The sequence below is a fragment of the Somniosus microcephalus genome, chromosome 9, assembly GCF_052327205.1.
Source record: "Somniosus microcephalus isolate GS21.2 chromosome 9, FLI_Smic_1.0, whole genome shotgun sequence".
Lineage (NCBI taxonomy): Eukaryota > Metazoa > Chordata > Chondrichthyes > Squaliformes > Somniosidae > Somniosus > Somniosus microcephalus.
The window spans coordinates 158,733,994-158,753,338 of NC_140995.1; the positions used below are offsets into that span (position 1 = coordinate 158,733,994).

Below are 19,345 nucleotides of genomic sequence, written 5' to 3' on the forward strand. Positions count from 1 at the left end.
GCATTTATTTTAATGGGACATTATTTCTTTTTTAAAGGTCCTTTTTATAAACCGATTAATTGGCTCGCATGTCCAATTGATTTGTCTCTGGCAATCAGCATATTTTGCTTAACTAAGTGGCTTTGTTTTGTTGGCTTTTTTGTCAGTGGGTCATTTAAAACCAAATGCAAAACTATTAATTAAATAGATTTTCTAAGTGCTGATGTTTTGGGAGAGCACCTCATTGTTAAACCTGACACACAATCTTCGCAACATTCTTGTGGTTTGTCCAATTTAAAGAAAGAAGGGTTCCTTGAGCCCAGCTGACCGTGCCTGCCACCTTGACTTGAATAACTTAGCTCTAACCATCTCCCCTTGACATTCAATGGCATTACCATCGCTGAATCCCCCACTATCAACATCCTGGGGGTTACCATTGATCAGAAACTGAACTGGACCAGTCATATAAATACTGTGGCTACAAGAGCAGGCCAGAGGCTGGGAATTCTGTGGCGAGTGTCTCCCCTCCTGACTCCCCAAAGCCTTTCCACCATCTACAAGACACAAGTCAGGAGTGTGATGGAATACTCTCCACTTGCCTGGATGAGTGCAGCTCCAACAACACTCAAGAAGCTCGACACCATTCAGGATAAAGCAGCCCGCTTGATTGGCACCCCATCCACCACCTTCAACATTCACTCCCTCCACCACCGGCGCACTGTGGCTGCAGTGTGTACCATCTACAAGATGCACTGCAGCAACTCGCCAAAGCTCCTTCAACAGCACCTTCCAAACCCGCGACCTCTACCACTTAGAAGGACAAGGGCAGCAGATGCATGGGAACATCACCACCTACAAGTTCCCCTCCAAGCCATACACCATCCTGACTTGGACCTGTATCACCGTTCCTTCACTGTCGTTGGGCCAAAATCCTGGAACTCCCTTCCTAACAGCATTGTGGGTGTACCTACACCATATGGACTGCAGCGGTTCAAGAAGGCGGCTCACCACCATCTTAAGGGCAATTAGGGATGGGCACTAAATGCAGGCCTAGCCAGCCAGCGATGCCCACATCCCATCAATGAATAAAAAAAGACATTGCAGTCTATACTGTTTCATCTTCCCCAGAATTGCTGACAGATTTTATAATGGAAAATTTTTTGTCAAGCGGAAGGCAAAGACATCAAGCACAACCGTTGGCAATAAAGAAAGTCCTGTAATTGTTGAAACATTTAAAATTTAGATCTGGCATACAGAAGTCCTAGAAGAAACTCTAGGGGGAAGAAAGAAAAGCAAAAAAATTTCAGGCTAATGAGCTAGAAATGCAGAGCAGCTCAATGAAATATATTGGATTTCTCATGCATTGAACCTGATTGTGGTGCAATCGAGAGTCGAAACAGGAGAAAAACAACTTGGACATTGGATGTAACATCTTCAATAGGAACTGGCATGTCTCCATTTTTCTGGTCTTGTAGGTAACCTTACCTATGATGCACAAGAATAAAAATGGTTTGAAGGTGCTCTGAAGTTACACAATTGTCCCAAAAGCTCATGTATTCCTATAGTTTTTTGTCTCTGATTATGCCTACATTAGACTGGTTGACTTAACTGCATTCTTTAGAGATTGGGCCAAACTGAAGCCTTTATAGCCTGTCCAAGAATCCAACCTTGTCTACAATACTGACTGCTCTGTACACAGGATCATTTTTTAAAATTCAGAATATCAGGTAGCCATGGAGTACTAATGCAGATGCAAGTTAAAAAGTGACCTTTTTTCTGTATTTTCAGAGTTGATACACCAAAGAATGAATAAATACTAGTCTATCTCCTGTGGTGTTGCACACATGGAGTTGAGACCAATTTGAACAGATGAAGGTTGGCGGGTAAAGGATAATGGTACCAATGTGAGAGTAAGGAGCTGGAGGCTGGGAGAGGGGAGGTTCGAGAGATGGAGATGGGGGAGCAGAGGGAAAAGTGAAGGCAACTGGAGTGGAGGGAGCAGGAGAGGGAGGGAGTGCTGAGGAAGGAGAATTCTGATCAATGGGGGTAGGGGGGATTGAGACATGGGACGGCAGACCTTTGGGTGAAGAGAAATACAGCCATGGGAGAGGGTGTTGTCATGATTAGTAAATATAGTTGGAGATGGGGTTACTGTAAAAGGTGAAATAAAGCACGGTAATGGTAGTCTGAGAGGGGCAACAGCAGCAAGTGGGGAGTTTGGGGCAGGGGGAGGGATTGGCAACCAGCAGGTGGGTTGGAACAAAAAATGTAGCCAGCGGGAAGGACCGTGTTGGAAGGGGAGATGCAACATGCAGTAAGTGAACTGGAATTTGAACCTGCTGTGGGTATGGGAGGGAATAAATGCAATCCACGACTTACTACTCAGTAGGGAAATGGGGGTGGCCTGCCTATTCAGTGGTGGGGGGAGTGGGAAGCTTTTGGTTTCATTTCCAATTTTACTTTGCCAGCATTTTGCTCCGATGCCTAAACTTCCATTTGATGCTTCAAGAATGGGAGCGGTGGAGAGAGGGGCAAAGGGCCTCAACTATGCTTAGATGGGGGCAGGAACAAGGGTAGTTGCAACTGGATAGTTTTATCCAGAATGTAGTCATACCCCAGAGGAAAGCTCAGGAAGGGGAGGAGTGTGACTGTTAGGGAGCCGGGTAGTGGGGATTTACGAGAGGTTGAGGAGGAGGTCCCACAGACACTGGTCCTGTCCAAACAGGTACGATGTACTCACTACCTGTGAGGACAAGGAGAAAGACTGCAGGGAGGACCGCCTGTGGTAAACCACGTTCACTATCGTTAGCACTGTTCACCACTGTTCGTTATAACTGTATCACTGACCACTATTGTATCACGGTACGAGGTCGCCTCTTGCCACACTGCTATACCTGGGATGACCACTGCCGACTCCGCCTTGGCTCCACCCACCAGGCCAGGTATAAAGGTGAGCGACTGGCTGGTATTCCTCCTGCTTGGATCGGATCACCCACGAGAGTGGGCTGTTATTTAGTCAATAAAAACCTTTAGTCACCTTCGTAACTCTTCGCCTTTTATTGGAGGAATTGATAGGTATATCAATTTTATTGACTAAATTTAATGATGTCCGACAACGAGTCACAACCGGCGGAGGAGCCACCAGCGCAGCTCCCAGGAGCACAGCCACACCAGCCAGCTTGGCTGCGAGCCCTCAGACCGCCGTACCTGGACCTGAACCCACGAGCAGCAAACTCAGCCGCAGACTTTAAACACTGGCTGGTCTGCTTCGAATCATACCTGAGAGAATCCAGCGTCCCTCAGGCATCCAAACTAAGTGTCCTGCAGGCACAACTGAGCCCGAGAGTATACACTCTCATCGAGGACATGACTACCTACGAGACCGCCATCAACCTGCTGAAACAGAAGTACCGGACCCCGGTAAACTACATGTACGCTAGGCACCTCCTAAGATCACGGCCGCAACAGCCAGGAGAATCAGTAGCCGAATTCTCACAGGCGCTATATGCACTCGCCAGGAACTGTGACTTTAAATCGGTGTCGGCAGCCGAAAATACTGAAGATAATATCCGCGACGCATTCCTGAAAGGCCTACGGTCCGAGTACTCACGGCAAAGACTGCTGGAAGCTAAAGACCTCAGCATGGAAAAAGCTGAAGCCCTCGCTATCTCCCTGGAAGTGGCCCACCAAGATCAGGAAGCATTCACCAGGTACTGCTCGCGACCCTGGGACTCGGGCCCGACCCCTACCACAGCACCCTTCCCAGCGCCGCCCCCGGGACCTACCTCTGCGTCGGCGTCCCGGACCCGACCGGCCCCGCCACCCCCGGCACCGGCCCCGACATCGGGCATCCGCGATCGGGCCGCCGGCTGTTTTTTTTGTGGCCAGGAGAAGCACCCGAGGTCGCGCTGCCCAGCCAAGAACTCCATATGTAGAACCTGCCTGAAGAAAGGCCACTTCTCCAAGGCCTGCAGGAGCGGATCCTCAGAGGCCAGCAGTGCCGCATGCGAACTATGGGGGCGGCCATCTTCGTTTAGGGCAACTGAGGCCAGCATCCCCACACATGAGTCATGGGGGCGGCCATCTTTGATTAAGGCAACCGACCCCAATAGTGCCTCATGGGGCCCTACCTCGTGGGAGACGCCATTTTACTCACCACGCCCGACCGCCTCGCCCGCAGATGACAACGACTCGCTCAGCTACACACTAGCTTCCGTCACCCTGGACCAAGCCCGCCCGCACCATCTGTCCAAGTCAATGATGGACATCAAAGTGAACGGCCACGCCACGACCTGCCTGTTCGACAGCGGAAGCACGGAGAGCTTCATCCACCCAGACACGGTGAGCCACTACTCCCTCTCTGTCCTACCAACGCGCAGCCGAATCTCGATGGCATCGAGGTCCCACGCCACGGACATCAGCGGCTACTGTGTCGTGACCCTGTCGGTTAAGGGCACGGAGTATAAAAACTTTAAACTCCTCGTCCTCCCCCATCTCTGCGCTGCCGTCCTACTAGGGCTGGACTTCCAATCCCACCTCCAAAGCGTAACCCTAGCATACGGTGGACCCCTCCCCCCACTCACAGTCAACAACCAGCAAACGTTAAACCGCCCACCGCGTAACACCTGCAGCCTCTCCACCCTCAAGGTCCCGCCACCCTCTCTGTTTGCTAACCTTACCCCTGACTGCAAACCCGTCGCTACCAAAAGCAGGCGGTATAGCGCCGGGGACAGAGCCTTCATTAGCTCTGAGGTGCGGCGCCTCCTGAAAGAGGGCATTATCGAGGGGAGCAGCAGCCCCTGGCGTGCCCAGGTCGTAGTCGTAAAGACCGGCGATAAAAACCGCCTGGTCATCGACTACAGCCAGACCATAAACAGATATACCCAGCTGGACGCATACCCCCTCCCCCGCATATCTGACATGGTCAATCAGATTGCACAGTATAAAGTATTCTCGACCATCGACCTGAAGTCGGCCTACCACCAACTCCCTATCCACCCTGAGGACCGCCAGTATACCGCCTTCGAGGCGAATGGGCGCCTATACCACTTCCTTAGGGTCCCCTTCGGTGTCACTAATGGGGTCTCGGTCTTCCAAAGGGAGATGGACCAGATGGTTGACCAGAACGAACTGCAGGCTACATTCCCCTACCTAGATAACGTCACTATCTGCGGCCGCGACCAGCAGGAACATGACGCGAATCTGGAGAAATTCCTCCGTACGGCCCAACGGCTGAACCTCACCTACAATAAGGAGAAATGCGTGTTTAACACCACGCGCCTTGCCATCCTCGGCTGCGTAGTGGAGAACGGAATCATCGGCCCCGACCCAGAAAGAATGCGCCCCCTCATGGAGCTACCCCTCCCCCACTGCCCTAAAGCACTTAGGAGAACCCTGGGGCTTTTCGCCTACTATGCCCAATGGGTACCCAATTACGCGGACAAAGCCAGACCCCTCCTGAAAGCCACTTCCTTCCCCCTCACGGAGGAGGCGTGCGCGGCCTTCTCCCTCATTAAGGGAGACATAGCCAAGGCCACGATGCACGCAGTGGACGAGTCCATCCCCTTTCAGGTGGAGAGCGACGCCTCCGACTTCGCCTTAGCCGCCACCCTAAACCAGGAGGGGAGGCCAGTGGCCTTCTTCTCAAGGACCCTACAGGGCCCCGAGATCCGACATTCGTCGGTCGAGAAAGAGGCCCAGGCGATCGTGGAGGCAGTACGGCGCTGGAGGCACTACCTGGCAGGCAAACGATTTACCCTCCTCACCGACCAGCGTTCGGTGGCTTTCATGTTTAATAACAAGCTGAAGGGCAAAATCAAGAATGACAAGATTTTGAGATGGAGAATCGAGCTCTCCACCTACGATTATGAGATCTTGTACCGGCCAGGCAAGCTGAACGAATCCCCTGATGCCCTTTCACGAATGACATGCGCCAGCGCGCATATCGATAGGCTTCAGACCCTCCACGACCAGCTCTGCCACCCCGGAGTCACCAGACTCTACCATTTCATTAAGGCCCGCAACCTGACCTACTCCATCGAGGAGGTCAGGACCATGACCAGGAACTGCCAGACCTGTGCGGAGTGCAAACCGCACTTCTATAGGCCGGACCGAGCAAGCCTGATCAAGGCCACCCGCCCCTTCGAGCGCCTGAGCATCGACTTTAAGGGGCCCCTCCCGTCCTCTGACCGTAATGTGTACTTCCTCAACATCGTTGATGAGTACTCCCGTTTCCCCTTTGCCTTCCCCTGCCCCGACATGACCAGTAGCACGGTCATTAAGTGCCTGAATGCCCTCTTCGCCTTGTTCGGGTTCCCGAACTATATACACAGCGACCGGGGCTCCTCCTTCATGAGCGAGGAACTCCGGCAATTCCTCCTAGAGAGAGGTATTGCAGCAAGCAGGACCACCAGCTACAACCCCAGAGGTAACGGTCAGGTGGAAAGAGAGAACGCGACGGTATGGAAGGCCGTCCTCTTAGCCTTAAAGTCTAAGGGCCTCCCAACCTCCCGCTGGCAAGAAGTCCTCCCGACAGCGCTGCACTCCATCCGGTCATTACTTTGCACGGCCACTAACACCACCCCCCATGAACGAATGTTCGTTTTCCCCAGGAAGTCGACTACGGGAACCACTCTACCAACCTGGCTGACCGCCCCGGGGCCGGTCTGGCTGCGGAAACACGTGAGGACCCATAAAACGGACCCCCTGGTCGAGAGGGTGAACCTCCTGCACGCCAACCCCCAGTACGCCTACGTGGCGTACCCAGACGGGCGGGAGGACACTGTCTCCCTACGAGACCTCGCACCCTCAGCCGATCCGGAAACACCGCCACCACCCCCCCCAACCTCAGTCCAGGTAGACGGCATGCCGGAACCCCACGAGCCCTCGCCGACCACGCAAACACCAGCATCAACACCGGATAAGGCACCAGCACCGGATAAGGCAACACCACCGCTGCGGCGATCGGAGAGGCTTACGAAGCCTCCGGACAGACTGACCTACCAGAATTGGTAGTACACTTCACCCCGCCGGACTTAATTCTAAACAAGGGGTGAATGTGGTAAACCACGTTCACTATCGTTAGCACTGTTCACCACTGTTCGTTATAACTGTATCACTGACCACTATTGTATCACGGTACGAGGTCGCCTCTTGCCACACTGCTATACCTGGGATGACCACTGCCGACTCCGCCTTGGCTCCACCCACCAGGCCAGGTATAAAGGTGAGCGACTGGCTGGTATTCCTCCTGCTTGGATCGGATCACCCACGAGAGTGGGCTGTTATTTAGTCAATAAAAACCTTTAGTCACCTTCGTAACTCTTCGCCTTTTATTGGAGGAATTGATAGGTATATCACCGCCACAATGCAGACCAAGGCACCGTGGCTCAGAAGGCTGTCTAAAGGGGGAAAGAGCAGAATAGAAATGTGGTAGTGTTAGGGGACTCTATAATTAGGGGGATAGAAAGTGTCCTCTGCAGCCAAGAACGAGAATCCCAAAGGGCATGTTGCCTACCCGGTGTCGGGGTAAGGGATATCTCATGGCGGCTGGAGAGGAACTTGGAAAGGGAGGGGGTAAATCCAATTGTCGAGGTCCATTTTGGAACAAACGACATAGGAACAGGGAGGAGGTCCTGCTGAAAGAGTATCAGGAGTTAGAATCTAAATTAAAAAGCAGGACCTTGAGGGTAATATTACCCAAGCTATGTGCAAATTGGCATAGAAACGGACAGATCAGGAGAATTAACACTTGGCTAAAGGGCTGGTGTGGGAAGAGGGGTTCCTTTTCATGGGACACTGGCACCAGTTCTGGGACGGGCTCCACCTGAACTGGGATGGGATCCGTGTCCTAGCGGAAAGGGTAAATAGGGAGGTGGCAAATGCTTTAAACTAGTAAGATGGGGGGAAGGATCTATAGGAAATGTAACCAACCTAAATATAAACAAAACAGGAAAAGAGAGCATAGCAAAGAATAAAGTAAGGGAGGACATGGATGGTAAGTGAATAAACAGTTATAGAACAGGAGTCTAAAAAGATGGTTAAACATAAAGTGAGAGGAAATCCTAATTAAAAATGAGTTAAATGTACAGCAATGCAGTGTCCATAATAAAACAGGGGAGCTGGAGGCAACCAGACATAGTAGGGATTACTGAGACATGGCTACAGAAAAATCAGGACTGGGAATTAAACATTGCAGGGATTTATTTAGAAAAGATAGGGAGGGAAAAAGGGGGGTGGGGGAGGTGGAGTAGCTGTACTTATTAGGGATCACATAATGGCAGTAGAAAAAAAGTGACGCAGATAAAAATAGAATCCATATGGATAGAGATAAAAGCTAATAAAGGATTAATCACACTAATATAGGCGCAGTCTACAGACCACCTAATAGTGGAAGGGAGGTGGAGGAAGAAATATGCAGACAAATTAGGAAATGAGTAAAAAACATAGAATAATAATCATGGGGGATTTCAACTACCCTGATTAATTGGACAGAAGAAGTAGGTAAAGGGGATAAGGGAATGGAGTTCCTACAGTGCGTACAGGACTCCTTTCTAACCCAATATATATATAAAAATCCCAACAAGGGAGGATTCGCTATTGGATCTAGTAATGGGGAATGCATCAGAGCAGATAAGAGAAGTAAAAGTAGGGGAAACATAGGCAATAGTGACTATAATATAATACGCTTTAAGATGATAATTGAGAAGGACATAAGAATGACACATCAGGTTAATAGATTGGAGAAAAGCTGATTTTTGAGGGGCTGAGAACTTGTGGGTTGGAGGGGGGGTGCAGAGAAAGCAGACAACAATATTGGCAAACAACGATGTCAAACAGCAATGGGAAACATTTAAAACTGTGTTCAACAGAGTGCAAGAAAAATATATTCCGCTAAAAGGAAAGAACAAACTAAACAATAATGAGACTCCAATAAAGCCATAAGGGAACAATTGGGGGTAAGGATGGAATTCCAGACCCAGTCACCTTAACATCGGTGGTAGAAAAATAATGGAATCCCTACTAAAGGAGAAAATAGAAGAACATCTCGAAACCAAAAATATAATAGTGAATAGTCAGCATGGATTTCAAAAGGGAAAGTCTTGCTTGAACAACCTTATTGAATTTTTTGAAGAGTTAACAGAAAGTAGACAATAGTAATGCAGTAGATGTAATTTATCTGGATTTTCAAAAGGCCTTCGATAAGGTACTGCATAATAGACTGATGAACAAGGTCAGAGAATGCAGAATCGGGAACAAGCTGGCTTTTTTTATTTGGTTTATTTCCATAATTCACTTTGTTTCCCGCTTGCTTCCACCCTAACATTTCTTTCCCTGTGGAGCACGTTCCTTGGGTTTGCGAGAAGTGCACTCGCAAATTAAACAAAAATTTAATGCCTTCACATTGTGTCATTCAGTTGGATTAAATATGCTACCTGCTTCATTTGACTTTTTTTGATGCCGCATTGTTCGGACTGTCGCATAATGGTAGATGATGGCTTTTTGTTTTTAGTTTGTCACGTAATGTTATGTTGGCATCACCGTCTACTGGTACAATGACTTTGGAATCCTGAGAATCTCAGTGACTTATAGATTGGTCAATTCCAACCCTCCTACTAATTTGCAGTTGTTTCAAACTTTTATTCTCTGCACCAAAACCAGGAGTGAACCTCATTCTAAATCCTGACAATCTATTTGTGCCGGTTACCTGGGCATAATTTGGTTCACATTTAAGAGTTGTATTCAAATTTATATCAATCCTATCCCACCCCTCCACCCATCCCAAGAAACATTGACCAGAAAAGTTGAGCTAATTTTCTAGTTTCTTTATATTGAGATATACTTAAATTGATTAATGGTAACCGTTCAGGTTTTCATCCAGCACTCTGTTTCTTGTGTACAGCTTGACAGTTTCTCTAAGCAGACCACGTCCCTTAGGATCTAAAACCTGCATCTTTTGTGCACTTGCACAGAGCAAAATGCTTAGGCAAGATTCAATACAACACAATCTGCAATTATGTGTCAGCTGTGGCTTAGTGGGTAGCACACTCGCCTCTGAGTCAATAGGTTGTGGGTTCAAGTCCCACTCCAGAGACTTGAGCACAAAAACCTCGGCTGACACTCCGTGCAGTGCTGCACAATTGGAGGTGCCATCTTTCGGATGAGACATTAAACAAAAACCTCTCTCGGGTGGACATCAAAGGTCCTATGGCATTATTTCGAAGAAGAGCAGGGAAGTAATCCCCAGTGTCCTGGCCAATATTTATCCTTCAATCAATGTCTAAAACAGCTCATCTGGTCATTATCACATGGTTTGTGGGAGCTTGCTGTGCGCAAATTGACTGCTGTGTTTCCTATATTACAACAGTGACTACACTTCAAAAAGTATTTCATTGGCTGTAAAGTGCTTAGGATCATTTTTTACGCAGCTAGTAATTATGGTTTGGAAACGCGCTATATAAACGCAAGTGCTTTTTTCTTTATACATATAAGCTAGTTGATTGTTAGTTAATGCTTCTAATTTCTCTTAGTATATTCTTGATGAGACATGCTCTGTTTTCAGAGTGTTTAGATACCTATTTATAATGAAGATGAACTTTCAGTTTCAGTAGACTTAAGGATGATTTTTCTTGAAGTTCAAGCCAATTACTGTATTCAAGAGGTGTGTGTGTGTGTATAGATTTCTGGAATGACTAAAGAGAATTTTAGTTTGGCAATCAGAAAGGGTGACAAAAATAAAAAAATATTTTATGTTATGTGATTTTTTTTTTTTTTAAAGTTAAGCCGCATACCAGTGACTTTTGTTGGCTTAGTCCTGCAGCCGCCTTTTTGATTTCATGTTCTGCAACTTTAAAGTCATTTTTAAATGAGCTAATGTTGAGATTTAAAAAATAAAAACTGATGACTTTCCATCTAATGGGAGACAGTGGGACAACATTGCAGTAAAAAGCCAGATTTCAAAGCAGATTTATGTATCCTGAGCCCAAGTGTGCTGCTTGAAACAAACTAATTTTACATTATAGCATCTAAGCTAGATGCATTATCCCTGGAGGATACACCTAAGGCATGCAATCACTTACTTGGATCTATTTGAAGATGTATCAATTTAGACACTGAATAACACTGCAGGCCTGGTAAATTAAATGTTTTCTTTTAAATAAAAATACAGGTTTTTTTTTTTTTTTTTTAAGTGAGATGCTGCATTTGACCTATGAAGACTTCTGAGAAATGGTGTATTTATTCTAGATTGATATGACTCAAACTTTTCAATATACAGGAGACTTTGGTTTATCCGGAGGTTGTATGTCCGGAAACCCGATCTACCGGCAGAAATCAGGAGCCGTTTTGTTAGGTTTTTTTTCTTCTCGTGGCTTTTTTTTCCCCAACAGTCAGGCTCTGGAAAGTCTCTCTGAAGCTGTTGCTAAGCTACAGAGACGCTTCCAAGGTACGGGCTGACTGTTTGAAGCTGTTGCTAAGCAACAGTGTTCAGATACGGAGATGAAAACCTCCGTATGCTTCAACATTAACGCTGGTATGTCCGGCAGTTTTGATAGATCGGCAACAGCTCGGTCCCGGATATAACAAAGTTTCCTGTAATGGCCCAGAATTTGAGGTCGGAGGCTTCCTGCTCAGGCAGATGCCTCTGACCGGTTTTAAAAAAATCTACAAATTTACCTGGTGGTCCGGGAGGTACGGAGACTTGAGCTCTTGGGCCTCTCCGGGTACCTGTGGGTAGAGACCCACGTATCCCAGGGGAGCAGGCGGTTTGCAAGCGCCCCTGGGATCACATGGGCCGGCCCAACCAATAAAAGGTGATCCCCATTCATACTTATGGGGATTCTGTACATACTTAATTCCCATAAGTATGAATGGGGGTCACCTTAAAAACAAAAACAAAAAATACACAAACACATGAATTTTTTTTTAATTACATATTTAAAATTAATTAAAATGCCATTTAATTAAATATTTTAAACATTTAATTAAGTTTTTTAACGGGGCTAAAATTAAACTTATTGGACAGGGTTTTTATTTTAATATATAATTGAGTGCTAAAATTTTATTTTTCTATTTTTAAACTCTTTTGGTAAAAACAGGTCTTGCACCTGCTTTTACCAGGCATAAAAATTTCACAGGCATTCAGCGGGCGGATGTTGGGCAAATAGTGCAACTCTCAGCCTGCAGAGGCCCTTTTCCCAGGGAGGCGGAGGATCTGTCAAGAGAATTCTTCACATCACAAGTTCCGGGTTTTAGCACATGCGCTTCACATGCCTAAACCCGGAACTTGTGCGGCCCTCACAGGCACTTGCACACCTTGTACGCACCCATAAGGGTCAAAAAATATGGCCCCATATCTTTATGGTGGTTGGGGAGAGAGATCACTGGGGGGAGGGAGGAGGCGGCGGCGGCGGCCGGGTTTACAGGTAAGCTTGTTTGGCCAGGAGGAAACGCTAATGTTCCACAAGCAGTGCTGCAAGGGCATTTACCTTATGGATCCAGCCCTTCTTGCTGCCTTTTACCTGCTGGGTTTCCTGAGGCCTGGGCAACCCGGCCGACTGGTTAAAAATAGAAACGCTGTTAAAATGGCACACAGCTGCGTTTAAAAGGTTTCAACACCCGAACACAGAGCATTGGTCACCCGCCCGTCGTCCCGCCTGTGTTAAAACCGAAAATGGGTGGTTTTGAGTGGATTGGGTTCCTATTTCGGATTTTTAACTTTAACCTCCCACCCGAACCAACCCCACATGTTTTTGAGGGTTAAAATTAACCCCTATGAAACTTGTATCTATCTAAAAGGACATAGACCATATCATTGGTTATGTTAAACTAATACTAAATTGAGTTTGTATATTTAAAGGGCACATATATACTATAAAAGTAATACAAGCAGGTTTGCGTTGATTTTGTTTTGGTTTGTAATCCTATTCACATGTATCTGTCAGTCCTTCAATGATTAGGTTTTGGAAAAGAACTCATTCTCATACTACAGATGCTATGTATTAGCAGGCACTCTGGATGTTATCTTTATCATGCTAACTTTCTTGGCGATTGGATTTTAGTCATGTTTTCTGGGGTTTTTTGTTTATTTCCCCCATTTACTACTTGAGCTTACTGATATAATTAAATCCCAACACTGCTGTAACCACCAGGGCAATAAAAATCAATCTTGTCTTATTGTAGCTTTAGTTAAAAAAAAAGAAAATCCATTAAAACTTGCCCAGTTTGTAATTGGCTAGTAACATGGAATGTTTGTTCCTCATTAAGTGATCCCTTGATCTGTAGTATCTATTGCATTTTGAACTCTTGTATTCAGATGCTGAAGTGCATGTGCAATTATTCACTTTGTGTAATTACACATTTTAATTATCAACATTCATTGATCATTCTTCATGAGACTGCCGAGAATAGTATAGCAATCATTGTGTTTTAGAATTGAACAATACAAATCCAAAATAGCTGCAGGATAAGTTGGAAACCATTCTTACCCTAGGGGACTTTTTAAGAACGTCACTTCAGAAGTTAAACACTGCTGCATTATGATGTAGATGTGTAATTATCCTGAAATGAAGACTGCCTGTGCCTCTAGTAATTGTGATCTTTTATTTACTTTAAAAGGTCACCTTCCACATTGAGCCGTATGAAGGGAGAGAAAACAGTTTGTACAGTAATTTGAAGTACATCATCGACAAGTGAGTTTTTTCCCCATATAGGATTTTTAAAGTGCCAGTGCTGATTACTGTAATTTTCACATCACACGTTTGTCTGTTTTAAAAATATATATATATAATGAATATGCCTTTTTTGGAACACAATGATATTGTAAATCAAATATTTTATTAAGTTTTCCATTTTATTTTGTCCTGAACAACCTGGAGGTACCATAACACTGATTTACTCTGTTTGACATATGGAAAAATGACCTGGTAAACTTACAGCTGCACTTTCAAATGCCCAACTGCACAACCTTTGACCTTACATTCACCACAATACTTCTGCAGCTTTCAATCAGCTCAACCATTCCCTCACCTCCCCCTTCGATGCTTATGTACCCAGTAAAACATTTACTGAACCCATTTTGGTCATTTTCCCATTGTATGGCTCCCAGCTTCACTCCCTCAAGGGCAAGGGGCGCAGACATGAGTGTATCTAGCATACAGCTGGTTAGCTATCCATCCTCAGATCTGGCTGGGCCACTAGCCATCCATCATCTGACAGTGCCTGATGTATTCCAGCCAATCTGGCTTTGCTTTCCTTGGCTAAAACTACACAATACTTCAGGATCATTCTAGAGCGCTAAGATAACTCGTGGCTGCTTTTCCCACTACCTTAAACCCCTCTTCCCTGCCCCTTCCACCCTTGCCACCAACAAGTGCGAAGAGCTCATGGACTTGTCACTAATATTGCAACTTCACCCTTTTCCCCTTGCCCACCAAGTCAAACCTCACTCCAGTCTCCCCATGTGCCCTCTCTGAACTCCTCTTACTCATGAGACTAATCTCTTGCACCCTTGAACCCAGTCCCACTAAAGTGCTAACCACCCAACTTCCCTTCCTGACTTCTTTGCTACTTGACATTGTATCTGCTTCTCTCTCTTCAGGAACTGTCCTTTCAATACTGCCATCATTGCAGCCCCTCCCCCTTCCTCAAAAAAACCCAACCTCAACCCCTCTGTCTGATTCAGGTGTATCTGATGGTTCCTCATTGATTCTAGCCTTTGATATTGTCAGTTGTATGCAGCTGTGAAAGTGAGAGACTTTTAGAATAGACCAAGGTGATTTGTTATCTCCCTCACCTGTGGCTCTTGGCATTTATCAAACCTACTGCTATGTGCCTGCCTGCTTTTAAGTACAGCTCCATAGCTGAGACGTTGCTGGTGCCGAGATTCTGGCAGCACTTTTTTCTTTCTCGATCAGATCAGGGACCGTAAAATGGGCATGTATTCAGTGACATTTTAATGGTTTGGCTGCTCCTTCTCTCCACTCCACAATTGTAAGGTTCAAGTGAAGCTGCAAAAATTACCACATTCTTGCAAGGAATTGATGGGAAGCAGGCACTGTGATGCAACACGTTGATTCTCTCAACACATTTTTCTGCAGTGTGATAAAACCAGAGTTAGTGCTCACAGTTCCCCATATGGGACGCTACAGACCGCAGCGCTTTCATCAACAGGGAGGAGGAAGATGGTGCACAAGTCATCCCAAGATTTAATATATATTTAATATATTAGTCCATCTGCCATGGCACTGCACATGGGGAATCGGGACTTTTATTTTTTTCAAGTTGGTTTCTGATTTTATTTCCTTTTGGCATCATAAAGTGGGGCATTAACTTCCAACATAGTTCTCACAGACTTGCGTTTATTTCATTTTTGGCCAGTGGGCGGGCCATGTCATTTAGTTATTATGCTGGCTGGCAAGGGTGTCACTTCATTAAATTTTATATTACGGATTTCTGATATAGTTTACTATGTAGGTAGAACTGTATATGAATTATTCCATTAAGTAACTTACAAGGTCAACACAACTACATATTTTTCAAATTTTTGGTTCATGGTTTGGTGGTTGCACTAAATAAATTATTATTTTAATGTTGCCATCCTATGATTGGGATATTTAAGTTAAAATAGAAAAAAATTGCTTATTTGAATGGGAAAAGAACAAAAACCTCTGAAAGCCAGGTTTAACTGTTGCAGAATTGCTGCCAGACTTACTTCAACATCAGCAATGAGTTGAATGATCAGATAAATCTTTTCTCTTTTTTGAGGGGATAAACATTTACCAGGAGACTAGGACAGCTTCCTGCTCCTAGTGCCATGGAATCTTTATCATTCATTAAAACAGGGACCCTAATTTAACCTCAACAGGAAAGCCTCCCACAACATAATACACTCTCAGTACTGCACTGGAGTGTCTGCCTAATTTACACTAACATTTTCTGGTGTGGGACTTGAAGCCACATTTTTCTGATCCAGATGTGAGAATGCTATCAACTGAGCTAAGCTGACACCAATATTTCCAATGTTATGTGAGTAGCTTATACTAGTGGGCTCAAGATCATAGCACAAAATTGTCATTCATATAATGAGAGCCCCAAGGTTGCAAGACACTAATTGCCATGGTCTAGAGAATTTCCTAGAATTTTCCAAATTGGCCTATGTTTATATTGATCTGCCTCTCCCAGCAGATTGTGTGACTAGGGCAGTGGACATGGGGTGGGATGAGTTTAAAGATGTGTGTCGGCCTTGCTAAACCCATTGTGACTATCTTTGATCACTTCCTTGTATTCTATTTCACATCCCCCTTCTCCCTCCCAACCCGACTTCCTTCTGTGTCCACCCCTGGAAATAACTCTCCCTCAAGTCAATTAGCACATTTCAACTTTCAAATTCCCAACTATCTAGCATTTGGCCCTCCATTCATCATGACATTTATGCAGCTACCCTGCTAAATCACACCCTTTTTTTCCACCTTTGATGCCTGACGTAAGAAAACTACTAGGCACTTGGTCTAAGTGTTAAACAAAGTTTTAATCAACTGTTTTACAACATGGAGGTCTAGTTGTGTCCTTCACTAGTTCCTGTTAAGAATGTCCTGTGCAAGCTGGGCCCATGCCCGAGCATTTATACTCTCCCTGGACAGCGCCACCCGTAGGCCGCTCAGTATTATTTCATAAGTCTTTCTTTCATGCATGACTGATTCATGTCAATGCCCTTGTTCCTATTAAAACTCGCTCTCTCGCACTCACCCTAGTCATTCACCCAGGAATAGTCCTCATCTCCACTCCCTTAACAAATCGTCCATTGGCAGATCTGGTTGGACCACATAAAGGACTATTGGGTCCTGCTCTCCTTTGCTAAAACTGCTCACTATTCAAAGATCATCCTGGAATGCAAAGATAACCCTCTGTTTCTTTTCTGCACCATAAACCGTCGTCTTAAACCACCCTCCCATGTATCTTCCACCCTTGCCTCCAATAACAAGAGCGAGGAGCTCATGAACTTTTTGTCACAAAGATCAAGATCATCCGTTCAGCTGCCTCTGCCGCTTCCCTCCCTTCCCCAAGCCCACTGGGCCAAACTTCCCCTAATGTTCCCTCCTGCCCTAGCCCTGAACTTGCATATTTCTCTAGTTTCTCTCCTATCTCCCCTCATGCCCGCTGTTTGTCCATGAGACCCATCTCTTGCTCCCTCGATCCTATTCCCATCAAATTGTTGAACACCTAACTTCCCTTCCTTGTCCCCATGTTAGCAGTACACGCCCCTCGGGTACTGCTAACTCCCCTTCAAATGCCGTCATCACCCCTCTCAAAAAAACCCACCCTTGGCCCCTCTATTCTTGCAAACTACCATCCAATCTCCAACCTCCCTTTCCTCTCAAGTCCATATTTGAATCCCTCCAATCAGGTTTCCACCCCCACCTCGGTACTGAAACAGCCCTTCTCAAAGTCGCAAATGACATTCTATGTGATTGTGGTAAACTATCCCTCCTCATCCTTCTTGACCTATCAATCATAAAAATCTTAACACAGAAGTGAATTATTTGGCCAATCACACCTGTGCCATAGCTAGAGCTATCTATTCTAATTCCATTTTCCTGCTCATTCCTTGTACAGGTACTGTTAATACTTTTCTTCCACATCACAATTGGCTCTGTTTCAATAGCCACTTGTGGTAATGCATTCTATATTGTAAGAAATCCTGAAAGTATTTCTTCTAACCTTTTTATGTTTCTAATGCAAAGTTTGATTCCTTGTTACCAATGATTAATAAATGGAAAGCTTTGTAAAATATCACATTTTGAACAGCGAATGGTCAGGATCGAGCCATGCTGCCCATTTACACTGCTTTCAAATTGAGTAAAGTAAAACTCTGTGCACAAGTACTTGCATGCCTATCTCTGACTGCTGGAAAATATTGTAGTTAGAAAATAGCTGATGAAAGAATTATTTCTGTAATGAGAAACTTTAAAAGCACTTCAGCAGACAGCTATCTTAAAAGCTCTGCTTTGCACTGGTTGCAGCTATAATGTAAGTAATGCGCAGCACTAGTTGTTTGAGATCAACTTTTCAGGTGATGTTGCACCACCAGAAAATTTCTGAATTGATGCAGATTCAGCAAATATTTTGCGCGCAAAATCAAAAAATCATACAGGAAACTCTCGATTTACCGGCACCTAAATAACCGGAAATCTGTTAACCGGCAAAATTCAGGAGTAGGTTCAGGTAAGTTTTACTTCATATTAGTGGCCGTTCCTGGATCTGTGGCTTTGTAATCGGGGTTCCTGCACTTGTTGCTAAGCAACAGGGACGCTTGGTCTGTGGCCGGGGTTCTTGCACCTGTTGCTAAGCAGCAGGAAGCCTGGATTTGTTGCTGTGTACAGAGCTCTCGCACCTTTTAACTATACCTCTCTGTAATCCGGACTTTTGATAAACCGGCACCACTCCGGTCCCGTCGGTGCTGGATAAAAAAGTTTCCTGTACAAAATTATTTGCAGCACAATTCAAATTGAGATTTTCTGCATTTGTGTTTTCCCCTCGCCAATTATATTTCTGTGGACTCAGCTAGTCATTTTTCATTATTGAGCCTGGAAAACTAGTGTTAGTGAGTTATTTAACTGCAGTGGACATTCAAGCTGAGCATAAACCTGTCCTCGCCTTCCTTCCATACATTCACATTTCCAGCAGAGTTTGCTGGATAGTGCTTTTTTTAAAATGGCCATTTTTTTTCACTTTCCATCCCCCATAATCCTGGGTGTTTAAGCCAACTGCACTGCCCAGACAGCATCCTGATTGAGAGCAGCTACCTCAGACCAGACTGGGAATTGACATCTGTCCTCCATTTTATTTTTAAGTGGTTAGTGAACGGTTGTTGTTATTCCACCCCCCCCCCCCCTTAGAAACATAGAAAGATATAGCACAGGAGGAAGCCATTTGGCCCATCATACCTCTACCAGCTCTTTCAAAGAGCTATCACATTAGTCCCATTCCCCTTCCCTTTCTCCATAGCCCTGTACATTGCCCCCCTTCAATTATTTATCCAATTCCCATTTGAAAGTTATTGTAGCTGCTTCCACAACAGACAGTGCACTCCAGATCATAATCGCTCGCTGCGTTAAAAAAAAAAAAAAAAAAAAAAAAAAATCTCCATCTCGCCTCTGGTTCTTTTGCCAACTACCTCAAATCTGTGTCCTCTGGTTACTGACCCTTCTGCCACTGGAAACAGTTTCTCCTTATTTACTCAATCAAAATACATGATTTTTGAACACCTCTTTTTAACCTTCTCTGCTCAAAGGACAACAACCCAGCTTCTCTAGTCTATCCACATAACTGCAGTCCCTCATCCCTGGGGCCATTCTAGTAAATCTCCTCT

The 19,345-nt window shown here is 45.4% G+C and overlaps 1 protein-coding gene across 1 annotated transcript in view; it reads left to right on the plus strand.

The window, feature by feature from the left end:
• Nucleotides 1-13,690, plus strand: part of LOC147112792 (glycoprotein endo-alpha-1,2-mannosidase-like) — a 31,963-nt gene extending 18,273 nt beyond the window's left edge. The window contains exon 4 of the mRNA XM_085997416.1: nucleotides 13,594-13,690. Coding sequence (XP_085853542.1) covers nucleotides 13,594-13,671 — 78 coding nt within the window. The 3' untranslated portion in view covers nucleotides 13,672-13,690. The remainder of the gene's footprint in view (nucleotides 1-13,593) is intronic.
• The last annotated feature ends 5,655 nt before the right edge of the window (nucleotides 13,691-19,345 follow it).